Source organism: Lactuca serriola, chromosome 3 (assembly GCF_051521515.1).
Source record: "Lactuca serriola cultivar US96UC23 chromosome 3, Lser_US96UC23_V15, whole genome shotgun sequence".
Lineage (NCBI taxonomy): Eukaryota > Viridiplantae > Streptophyta > Magnoliopsida > Asterales > Asteraceae > Lactuca > Lactuca serriola.
In genome coordinates, this window is record NC_136410.1 from 163,382,658 (window position 1) to 163,395,990 (window position 13,333).

The 13,333-nt window shown below is 32.6% G+C and overlaps 1 protein-coding gene and 1 pseudogene across 1 annotated transcript; both read left to right on the forward strand.

Annotated features, from left to right (window-relative positions):
- Positions 1-1,493: 1,493 nt before the first annotated feature.
- Positions 1,494-3,510, forward strand: LOC145095843 (phosphatidylinositol 3,4,5-trisphosphate 3-phosphatase and protein-tyrosine-phosphatase PTEN1-like). Its single transcript, XM_079033663.1, has 6 exons — positions 1,494-1,715; positions 2,220-2,357; positions 2,452-2,565; positions 2,662-2,988; positions 3,074-3,175; positions 3,270-3,510. Exons 1-6 carry the CDS (start codon positions 1,494-1,496, stop codon positions 3,381-3,383), a joined length of 1,017 nt encoding a protein of 338 aa, XP_078889789.1. The 3' UTR covers positions 3,384-3,510.
- LOC145095844 (transcription factor bHLH35-like) lies at positions 3,386-7,346 on the forward strand (annotated as a pseudogene).
- The last annotated feature ends 5,987 nt before the right edge of the window (positions 7,347-13,333 follow it).

Consider the following 13,333-nt stretch of genomic DNA (forward strand, 5'->3'; position numbering starts at 1 on the left):
TTATTTGAAGTTTGATCTCACTTCAAGTTAAAGAGGAACTCATCGGAAATCAATTTTGATTTTGTGACCACGCATCATGTTTAATCTATGTCGTTAGTTATACTTATATATGTGACCATTGATGGTTTAGTTACGTAAAATGTAACAAAGACCACATTGATCCTATATAGTTATGATTAATGGACAAGACTGTTTAAAGGTACCAATATCATGATAACATACATTAAAGCGCTAATATGGTTATATGTACATTTATATATTCATGGTCCAGTGGGAGATTGTTAGAAAATCATGGAACCATTCTATAAATGAACATATATATATTGTTATCATTTAAATCCAAATATTATGGCAAGTGTATAAGATTGTTGATGGACCGATATTCACTTACCATTTGTGGCTTGAGTTCCCGGTTTGACTCAAGATCCTCAAGATCCCTTCCATCTCTCACATTAGGGTTTATCTCCATCTATAAATATATGTGATGAGGAACAAATCAAATGGGACGAAATTAATTCACAAATTCGTTTTTCTTGAGTGCAAAGGGTTCTTAGAGTTGTCTTGAGATCAACTGGAAAACCAAACTTGTTCTTCAGATCCAAAAGCTTCAATGGAAGCAGGTACAAAATCTCCTTCACCTATTTTCTTTTATCCAGATTCGAGTTTAAGATCTGGTCTTGAAAGCTTCCGCATATATAGAATAAGTTAATAAACACTAACATATACAACGAAAACCCTACCAACAGTAAACATAAATATTTTATAAACAATATATTGAAGATTTTTGCCATTGAATTGAAGTTAATAATCAAACGGGTCAATGTAAATATACTGAAAAGAGAAAAACATCTATATACTTTTTTTAATTATATAATGTAACCGAAGTAATTAGTTTTTAGTACAACAATCCATATTACATACTAATTCGTTTGCAAAGTATATCGTGTATCGAATGTTTAGGTTTGGTTGTTGTATTATGTTGAAATTTAACTAATATATAATTTGCAGATAGTTTACTATTTGTTATACGACAATTTTCAATCTATTGTTCTGTGTTTATCTTTTTCCAAGAATGTGTCCAATAGAACTATTATGCAATTACGATTGCATATTCTGCCACGATTATTTTTTGCAAACATGTCTAAAGCTTGTTTACTTCCACGAAGTGTCTTAAATAATTAGATCGCTTACATAAATATTTTCGTTAACTTTTAGTGGTTCTACGGTTATTGTATCCATCCTCTCTGATCACAAACATTCAATTAGAAAGCCATAGTTAAAGAGATTGTAAGATATATTCACATATTAGTAGCATCCTTTAGAATAAGATTTAAATTTATACGTTAACCTTGAAATATTTTGCTTTTTAAGTACGCGGTGTAGACTTTTTAAATCAAATGTGTAGTGTTGATTGTTGTATTATCTTGATTTTTAACTACTATATTTTGATTTTTGCAGATAGTTTATACTATTTTTAGCAACAAAGTACAAAAATGGGGTGGAAAGTAGCAACACTCATACCAAAATGTTTTGGATTTGAAAAGAAAAGAAGGATGGTGTTGGTTGGTGGTGATCGTTGTGAGCTCGATATTTCTTACATCACTGATCGCATACTAGCATTGTCATTTCCTTCGGAGCTAATGAGATCCATGTATCAAAATCCAATGACACAGGTCAAGGAAATTTTGGAAAACAAACATCCTCTACACTACAAGGTAACATAATACTATAAGTTTTTATATTCTATTGTTATGTTTTATTGACCTATATCAACTGGATATAAATTCAAATGTAACTTTATATAATATGTAATTTGTGATATTTTAAAATCCAAAAAAGATCATAACAAAGAAAATAGGTGCTAGTTAATTTCTAAATAATATTATAACTTGATTATTATTAAGAACTTCCTAAAAAAAATTTGTCTGGTTTAAAAATTCTACAAATGGAAATGGATTATATTATAACTTTTCATCCGATTCCATAGGAAAAAAAATATGGTCCATTTGGATATAACCAACAACTATATCCATTACAATGGAATGAACAATGGTGGTGTGAATTTTAAGCAACGAATTTACAAAGTGTTTACCAATCTCAATCTATAAAGCTATAATAATTATTTACTAATTTGTATAAGTCGGTAAAAACGTTTTGTATTAAATTGATAAGAAACAAATTACTGTTTTCTCACATTGTTCAACCTTGTAGGTGTATAACTTGTGTACGATCTTGTGGAAAGATTCCCATTTGAAGATAATCATGCCCCATCACTCCAAATGATCAAGGAATTCTGTGAAAGTGTCCATTCATGGCTTTCAAGTGACCCAAAGAATATTGTCTTGGTTCACTACATGGTAAACATTCAAATTCTATAATTTTTTGGAATTTTTCATACTTCTGTAAATTGTTTATTGATATAAAAAGTAAATATTTTTGAAAATTCAACAGGATGGTAAAGGTCGGATAGGGTTGATGGTATCTTCTTACTTAGTTTACGCCGGCATATTAGCAGAAGAGGCTGATCAGGTTTATGCAGATAAAGGGACAACAAAATATCTTCAAGTAAGTTATAGTTTTTCAATTTTTCTTTCATTTATGATGATGAAAATCTTAAAAGGAACGTGTAAACAAATTCAATATATATGGAAATATTTGCAGGTGATGATTCCAAGCCAACGACGCTACGTTAACTACTGGCATAAATCTCTAACCTTTTTCGATGGTTGCTTACCAGAGGTCAACCTTCCAAAACCATGTACCAAAGAGATCAGGCAGATTCGACTTTTTGACACAAAAACCATAGAATCAGTCTTCTTTGTTGTGTCGGAAATGCAAGAGGTTACAGGACAGCGATATCGTTCACCAGCGGTTGCTTACCGGAATTTCTGTAGAAAAAGTAGGAACAGTGGTTTTGGGAACTCGGAGATCGAGGAAGAAGAGCCACGTAACTGTCTTGACCACTACTTTAATGAAAAACCAGTACAGGTATGATTACTAAGTCAAGTAAACCTCCGTTATCTGAAAATCAAAGTTTTTCTATGAACATTGACATTGTATAACGGTTTGACAGGTTACTGGAGATGTTTGTGTGATATTCTACGAGAAGAACATTGGAGGTCGTCTCTTCTATGCTTGCTTTAATACCGCATTCATTGAAAATGACTCGATGAAGGTAGTTCATTTGGTCTAAGTTCGATTGTTGGATATAAATATATGATGAGATTCTTCTAATTGTAGTTTTTTGATTTTTTTTTTTTTTTTTTCAGTTTTCGATTAAAGAATTAGATAAAGTTGGAAATAAAGGCAAGTCGATTGCGGGTTCTGAGTTCCATGTAGAGTTACTCTTTAGTCCGGCGAACCCTAACTCTAATGACTCATAGCAATGGCGAAGACGGCTGACCGATCATTGGCATTCTTGTTTTGTTGGTTTCTATCCATTTGACATTTGATATTTCATTAATGAACCTAGAATGTATATAGATGAATTTTGGTTTTATTGTGTTTCAAGATCAATGTCGCTTACATAGAATATATCCGTCTACGGTAAATCATTAAGTTGTCGTTAATTTTATGTGAAAGGCTGACTTGGAAATTCAAACAATAGCAACTTAAGAATTTTGAAAGATAAAAGGATATTATTAAAATATATAATCAATATATAAAATTATTGATTGAATTACCGAATGAGTATCCATACATCTCACTTATCTACTCTTTACCATAAATATCACATGTGATATTTGTTGCCCAATGAGTAGTGTCCTCACGTCCTTCCTCTGTTTTAGAAAGCCACATTGGTTATATAGCTCGAAAATAATGTATATGCAGGATTTAATGTTCACCAACTTTGTCACACAGTTCTGGGTTATTGTATGCAATTTATCAAGATTAAAAATCATTATATAAGAACGATTGATAAAGAAAAATAAAGTTAAAACGGATCAATAGGTTTGCCTTTTTCTGCGCCAATCTCCCATGGTTAAATTGGGGTTATCATATTATATATATGCGTCTAGGATTAACTACCATATTAATATTTTGTGCATCTTTAATGTGTCGGAGTCAGTGAACATCTGGTGTAGGTTTACTTATAGCTAGTACACAAACATTGATTGACACCTTCTAAGCTAACTTGTACTCCTCAAGCTTGCCATTTTCCTGTTAATATATATGTTCTGTGTGAATACATTGATACGATAGATATCGATTATGAACAAAAACATCTACAAAATATTCAATAATTTCATTGACGATATTTTCTAGTTCAAACCTACTATAAATGCACTACTATAAAAATATGGCAATAGCCACAGCACAATCCATAGGTATTCAGTAGATATAAGGCAATACCTATGGATTTGGTACGTAAAAAAGCCTATAGCATAAACGCCCGTGGAAAATTTAAACCTACGGATTTGCTACGGACTAGCTACAAAATACCTACGGCTTTTTCCGTAGGTATAATAGCTACGAAAATAAATAGCTATGGATTTCCTATGGATGACCGACACGGGATTCAAGTTCGATTTTTTCCTACGGAATAGCTACGGTAATAAATAGCTACGAATTTTCTACATATTACCAACAGGAGTCAATTTGACTAAAATTGACTTTTTTCCCACGGAATACTACAAACCAACTTACCAATAGATTTTCCGTAGGTATTCCGTCACTAAATGCTTTTTAAAAAATTAATTAATTAATTAATTAAAAAAAATCAATTAAGTTAGCCAAAATGAAATAAAAATTCATTACATTAAACTACAAAATGTCAAATACATTACTAAGTGTTTAACACATTCCAAAAACATCATTTTCCAAAAATTAACATTACAATAAACATATCATCTATACAACAAAATAAAAAAATTGTTCAGACTAAAAAATATTTTGCTATTTACAACACTTACGGTGCACTGATACTCTTCCTCATTTTGGCCTAACTAAACAAAAAATTTATAAGTTATTTAAATTTATTGTATAAGTAACATAAAACACATAATTGATAATTCTATTCTTACTGACCCATGTTTTGTATTATAATTGAAGTATTTAGAAGTTAAAAAAATTATTTGGAAATTAAAAAAAATTGTTTTTTTTTCAAATGTAAGTAACTATTTTACAACAATAAAAAAGTAGAAACTATTTTATCCATCTTTACATAAATAACAATGTACTTGCAAAGTCCATTGTTATTTTAGAAATAAGCTTTTTTTTTTTGTAAAACACATTGCTATTTCTTTCAGAAAAAAATATTTTCATTAAGAGCAATAAATTATTTTCGTTACAACATACATACATACATACATACATACATACATACATACATACATACATATGCATTACAACGTTAAACAATGAAATGAGTAATAGATCCCGAAGATATACATGACTTTATGAACGATATTAATAGCTATAAGTTGGTGAAAGTTAAGATAATCACGTATGTGTGTATGTGTCTATACGTATATATGTGTGTATGTGTCCATAGGTATGGACGTATGTATGTGTATCAAAAACCGCAAGTACTAATAGGCATTACAATGTATGCATACGACTTTATAAACGATATTAATAGTTATAAGTTGGTGAAAGAGTATATAATCATGTATGCATACGACTTTATGAACGATATTAATAGTTATAAGTTGGTGAAAGAATAGATAATCATGTGAAATAGAGGTGTGAAAAAAAAGAAGCGGAAATAACAACGTTCGGTCTGAAGAATCGAAAATTAGAAAAATCTGTAGTTAATCCATAGGTAATTACCTACAGAATTCTGATGGAAAGCAGATTCTGTAGCTAATCCGTAGGTAATTACCTACGAATAGCAACGGAAAAGGTTTTCCATTAGAAATACATAGGTAATTACCTACGGATTAGCTACAAATTTTCTAATTTTCGATTTTTTTGGCACCAAACATCGTTTTTTTCGGTTTGTTTTTTTCCCGCCTCTAATATACATGTTTATCTATACTTTCACCAATTTATAGCTATTAAGATCATTCATAAATTCATGTGCCCCTTCAGGATCCATTACTCGTTTCATGGTTTAACATTGTAATTTCTATCAATACTTATGATTTATGATATATATATATATATATATATATATATATATATATATGTAGAGAGAGAGAGAGAGAAAGAGAGAGCTAGGTTCATTTGTTTAAACTAAGTATTATGTTATCGTATGCATAAATGTGGGTCAATCAAAATTAAATAATTAAATAAATAAATAAGGGTAAATTAGTCATTTGTTTAATAACTTCGAAAAATAATCACTACAATCATGGTATCTCTCCAATTTAAATCTCCTTCCCCTCTTTATCTAAAAACCGATTTCTGAAAACCTTAAATTGAATAAATCGACACTCCCACCCTTGTCCCTCCAACCGTTATTTCCCCTTTATTCCAGTCTGCATCAAGTTCCGATTCCGGCTCGGAGTCGGACGACGAAGCTCAAGCTGCTCTCGAATTACAAACCCTAGAAATGGAGCTCTTGACAAGGAGCAGCGAAGCAGCGGCGCAGGTGAGTATTAAAACTATTGAGAGACCAATATGTTTCTCCAAACTGAAGAATTCGATAGGTAATCATACTAATTAACTAATCATATGATCTTCTCATTTTCTCTTTGTTGTTTAAACCTGAATCCATCGTTTTCTTCTGTAATTTCTGAAATATAGATGTGGCGGATTGGAGGAAACATTTTCCGGCTACTGTGATTCAAGTTCGCCGGACGGAACTCAGTCGTCGGCGGCCTCCAAGGGAGGATTATTCAAGAGGAGATAATGAAACTAGAGTCTCAAAAATCAGAATCTGGGGTTTACGATTTTGATCAGGACACAGTGTTCATGTCAACGGAAAAATCAAAGAAGAAAAGGATTCAGCAATCTCCAGATAGAAGTGATTCAAGGGCCTTTCCGATTAAAATTATTGAAGTAAGTCAAAGTCTTGAACTATTTTTACGAACTCTCATGATTTTATCTCAAATTGATGATTGTGTTAAACTGTTAATTAACAGTTAAAAGTGTCATACGTGGGAGAGAAGATAGCATTGGTGAGTTTGAAATGCAGGAAAAGAAGAGACACGATGGTCAAGATTTGTGAGGTTTTTCAATCTTTGAAGCTCAATGTTGTCACTGCCAACATCACTGCTTTTCCTAAGACCCTTTTCAATACACTCTTCATTCAGGTTTGCACTAGAAAACATAAACTTAGGTGGTGTGTTCTTGACTAAAAACGAAGAAGAGAAGGAATGCAGGGGTGATTTTCTTTTGTATTAAATATTGATTGTGAATCGATGCAGAAAAGAATAGAGAATGGAAGAGTGTTTATGTAGATGATTTAATGGATGGTATTGGTGAGATTCCAATTCTATTGGAATGGAATCACAAATTCCAATTCTATTGGAATGGAAAGACGAATTCCAATTCTGTTGGAATCACATATGTTGATGCTTGAAGAACAGACCACAAAATTGAAACTGACCACATTATTCTTTTAGAGTGTATTAGTCGTTGTTAGATTTTGATGTTTTCTTTCCCGTTTTGATTGTTTTTTAGTTTTATTCCCTAACAGTAAATGTAATTTTTAACAATTGTTACCCGTATTCTATACGAAATAATGTGTTTTTTTGTTTTTATTCTTCAATTGATTATTTAAGGATTTGTTATTCTACAAGAAGTTTTTAAATTCATGATCAAGAAATAGGTTCAAGAATATTTTTATTATTTATGGTTCAAGAATATTTCTATTTTTGAATATACTCATAAACATATTCTGTCAGAATGTCTGAATTAAAAAAAATTATAATACATAAAATCGGATTTTTAAAATTAGTAGAATCTATGATCCCTTAAAAATGCAATTTTCCTTTACTAAATCTATATTAATTGACTAAATTACCCTTGTAATTAATTAAGACGATATTTTCAATTATATTTAATTCAATAATATATATTAATCACTTTCTTAAAATAAGTAAATTTGATTGACTCACATTTATGCATACAATAACACAATAATTACTTTGAATAAAATAACCTAGGCCTATGTATATATATATATATATATATATATATATATATATATATATATATATATATATATATATATATATATATATCAAGGTTGTAAAAAACCTCGACGTTAGCTAGTCGGTAGACTGGGGTCAAGGGATTAATCGGCTAAGCGGAGATTAATCGGAGGATTAATCGGGGAACATTAGTTGCTAATTTGTTGAATTTTAAAAAATTAAATATGACTAATATCATATCAAAGTTCGTAAATACCGTTAATATGATAACAAAATAGGTTAATATGATTAGTACAACACTAATCATTCCTCAAATAGTTTGTTTTGAAATAAAACTTCTTCAAAATGTTAAAATTTCATCGTTTTATAATGTTTCACTCATTATGTATGTAGAGATTAATCGCTAGGCGCCCTCTAATCGGTCGAATAGCGCCTAGGGATTAATTGGAGATTAATCGCGACCTAATCGGGATTTTTAAAACAGTGATATATATATATATATATATATATATATATATATATATATATATATAGACATACACACATGCATACACATACACACATACATACATATGTGCACACACATAAAATATACACATACATATACACATGGAAATACACACACACACACACACATATATATATATATATATATATATATATATATATATATATATATATATATAACACATACATATACGTACACATACATATACATACATACACATACAAATATACATATTTCCCCTTATTATCATCATTTTTCATTATTTATAAATTAAACATAGATTATTTCACCTTATTGATATGTTAAACGTAGTTTTTTTGTTCAGTCGTTTGTGTGTTAAACACATTCGTTACCATTATTATATCTTATCATTAATATATATATATATATATATATATATATATATATATATATATATATATATATATATATATATATATATATATATAGTGAACTAGGTGATCTTTGGGCAGAGATGGTCCTTCGTTTATGGTGGTTTGTCATGTTTGTGATTTCTTCCTATGCAATCCTCTTCTGGACAGTTTATGACATTTTCTCCATTCTTTGTCGACACGTGTTTATCATCTATTTTATTCACCCAATCAGTTTTTGATTGCCCTATCTGCTTCTTCATTTTTTTAGTCGACAATCTCCACCGCTTAATCCCTCCGTCGATTACTCAAAACCTTTGATCTCTTTGAATTTGGCACCTACCAGACCAGAATCTCAATGACACGCTTCCATTTATGCCCCCCCCCCTCTATTCTCCACCTTCATTGTTCTTGATGCATACGAAGTCGCTTGCACCGTCATGTTCAGTCTTAATCACCACCCCCTGTTTCCTTTATTTGTATCATTAGAGTTGGTTCAACTCACACCCATTATTCTCTACTCTATCTTCAACTCCCAAAACCTTAATTCCTCCATCTCAAAATCATTTATCCTCTTCAAAGGTTTTGCTTTCTTTTTTCAACAAGATAGAAACAGGAAAGAAGAACAAAATGTACAGGGAGAGAGGCGAGGGAGGATCGAAGGAAAAGATAGGAAGGGTCATTGCTTTAATTGGAGGAAAAGGGGAATCATATATGGATCGTCACAAAGACCGTTTTTCAGTTGGAATCTCGGTGCTACCCTCCTATAGGCGACACGACATCTCTATCTTCAAACCCTCCATCTTCGTTAGGATGACACTAATGTAAGTGTCAATCTCAATTTCTACCTTGATTTTTACTATCCAATTCCGCTTTCATGTTTTATAGCCTGATACCTTAGAGAATTGAGCTAAACCCCAGGGAAGCATAGAGAAGAGGGCATAAAACAAGTACGTGACATCTAATCGATGTTCACAAACAGGAGTGAGAAGAGAAAAAGGGTATACACCATTTAATCGAAGCACCTCGACAAGGAAATCACCAAATTGGTAAATCCGATCGAAAATCTTGAAAAACGCATGCGGTATGGATCGAGGAGCCCTCTAAGGTTCTTTTCAATCAATTTTAGTATTGTGATTTTCTTTTTCTTTTTCTGAGTTGTAAGTTCGACCTCAATTTCCAATAGCCTGTTATTGTATTTGATGGGTTTTTAGCATTACATCAATCCTATGGTGCACATGCAAACCCTAAAGCTTTGGATCTAGGTTTCTCTAATTGTACATGCAAATCATCCAAAGCTATAAGCCCTAGATCTATCATGTCTAATAAATAGTTAGAACATTACCTTTCATTGTTGCTTGAAGATCTTGAGCCTTTGAGAACCTTAGCACCTCAAATGTTGTGCCTCTAATAGATCACAAGCACCAAAACAATTGGAGAAGGAAACAAAGAGATGGGAGAGGTAATTTTCGTCTCTAGAACTCTTCTTAGGGTTGTGGTAGCCGAAAATTGCATGCCTAGGGGTTCCTTTTATAGGTGATGAATTAGGGTTTCAGTCAAACACTTACCCGGTTGCTTAGGCTCTAAGCAGCCCATAAGATCCTTCTGGAATCCCTTTCTTGGACGAATTCTTAAGGCCTTATCCATAGGAATTCGTCCACTCGATCATTAAGGTTTCCTCAGACTACTTTGCAACTATCCAATAATTATAATATCGGTGCCCTAGCTTTAATTTATATCTTTTGATCACAAAATTAATTCCTAATTAATTCTTGACCAATATTAATTAACCAATATGATTTCTCTTTTACTATATTATTCATATAATATAATATATTAATAAACCATAATAACCTCTTTCTCTATTATTCATCCAGTCAAGTTGCTTTGGTGAAGGCAACCTAAAAGGACCATGCTACAACCGGGTCAAGTACATACCAAATATAGTTATGGGCTTAGACACTAATCCAACAGTCTCCCATTTGGATAAGTCTAATTACTATAGATGCAAGTACGACTTCAAAATCCGATTAGTAATCGTAGCTCTCAAAAGCCGCTGTCAAACTCTGACACGTCCTTTAGATAAAGGATCGTATAGTCCTCTGTTCTCAAGATATCGTGTGGACAATCACATGGAACATAGTCATACTTATTGTCCACCAGTCTGTTTCTCGATCTTCGATTCATCTAACATGGAACTTAATTCATCGAGGGGCCCAAGATATCGCTTTTACCCTCGTAGGATTAAAGGAACAGATAAACTTTGACTTATATGCATTTACTATTCACTCGTCAAATCATACACAACAATGCGTTTTATAAAATCAAGTTACTGATGCGCTTACAAATTATCAATGCACAACAGATTTGCAAACAACCAACCATAAATCTATGTTTAAAGACTATATTGTGACATCCCCAAAATCACGGCCAGAAAAGACCGGTTTGTTTATGCTTTGTTTAAAAATCAGAGTAACATTTTAAATAAAAGTGTTGCGGAATTTGTCCCAAAACAATAATATGATAAAGATTTATCAAAAGCATTTCCATAGAAATGTATTTCATTAAAAGACTCGGGATGTCATGTTCGTACAGATCAAAAGCATAAACAGTACAATACAAGCCTTACTACATTATTTCATATCTACAGGCCTATATCCGTAATCCCTCGTCCAAACATCATATATATGCTCAAGCGCCACTACCTGTAATACATAAAACTGAGTGGGTCAGGCTTGGGAGCCTGGTGAGCACATAGGGTTTTCAACCCACAATAAATAGTTTATTAATTTCATCAATCAACAATAACCCGATTACCCGTTCCCGTTATCCTCACTTTACGTCCCTAAACACCTATCATAAGGGACCTAGCCTAAGGATCATCATCGGGACGGACACTACTACTAAGGGGATTCCTCAGCAATAAATGTCCTAATAGGCAACCATGTGGGGGATGGAGTACATCTGGTGAGCACACAGTTCAAAGAAACACACAGTTCAAATAAACACCTACAGGTTGCGAGCCTGCTAGTGTTCCACTGGACTGTCTAGAATAGTCCGTGGTCGTCATCTATACTCCGCTAGATGACTGGATCATCAATAAAATATATAATGAGGCCTCTCATTATTTTATTTTGTCACACAGCAACTATTACATTTACCCATGTTTTACCCAACACATTTTGTAGATATAAAATACATATACAGTTTAAATCTTTGAAAACATGTATAAAACGTTCATCCAGCATAGATAGCAAGTATTCCGATAATATGCACAAATAGCACGTAATTTATATTAAATACTTCATATCTATGTGTAAGTTGAAAGTAAATATGCACTCACCTGAAAAGGTGGTGATTCCGAACTCAGACAGCGCTTCGCTTCTTAAAAAGAATTTTCTTCGACGAAACCTAGTATTATTACCACTAGAGTTTAGTTTATTATTCGTCGAGACTAATTAATAGTCTAGCTATTATTATTATTATTATTATATAAGCGTCAAAAAAATACTTATATAACCCATAATAATAGCCCAAGTATTTATTATAAGTTCCTAATAACGTTACTATAATTAAATAAAAGCTATATTAAAAATAGCGTAGGCGTAGCTCACTTACAGCGGGTTTTATAGAAAACCGGGCTTTGCTTGGAGCAGCGTTCCCGAGCCGAAAAGCTCTTCTTCTCGGAGCCTTCGAGCACTCCGGGGCTTCCGCCTCGTGCTAGGGAGGTTCCCTAGGCTTTTCGGGGGATTTCGGGGCTAGAGAGAGGTTCTAGAGAGAGAGAGAGAGTAAAGAGAAGAAAGAATGGGAAAGGTGTGAAGAAAATGAGGGTGGGAGAGGTGGTATTTATAGGGTGAAATGTGGCTGAACTTGGTGCCACATGTCACCATGTGGTGGCAAGCCTTGGGGAGAAAGCAATGGCCAAGATTGTGCCACATCACCCATTTTCGCACAGCACACTTCCGACTTCTAAAATCCGTAACTTTCACATACGACCTCCGTTTTTGACGTTCTTTATATCCACGCGTAGGTAATAATAAGATCTACAACTTTCATTTTGACACCGTCAGCCAATTCTCGATCGATCTTAAATTTAACAGTACAAGGAGATTATACTGTTAAACGTCTGCGTAAAATTAATAACTTCTACATACGGACTCTGTTTTTGTCTGTCTTTTTACCGTTGATTTCCTATTAATGAGATCTTCAACTCTCATTTACGTTGCGTAAGCCAAAAACCGCTCGAACTAAAATTCGAGTTTCAGGCCGTGCACTGCTAAGCCGAATCTTAGAAAAATCATAACTTCTTCATACGAAGTCAGATTTGGGCGTTCTTTTTATCGATGTTCTTAGTTTAACATATTCTACGACTTTTGTTTAGATTGATAAGGCTAAAAAGTCTTCTATCGTAA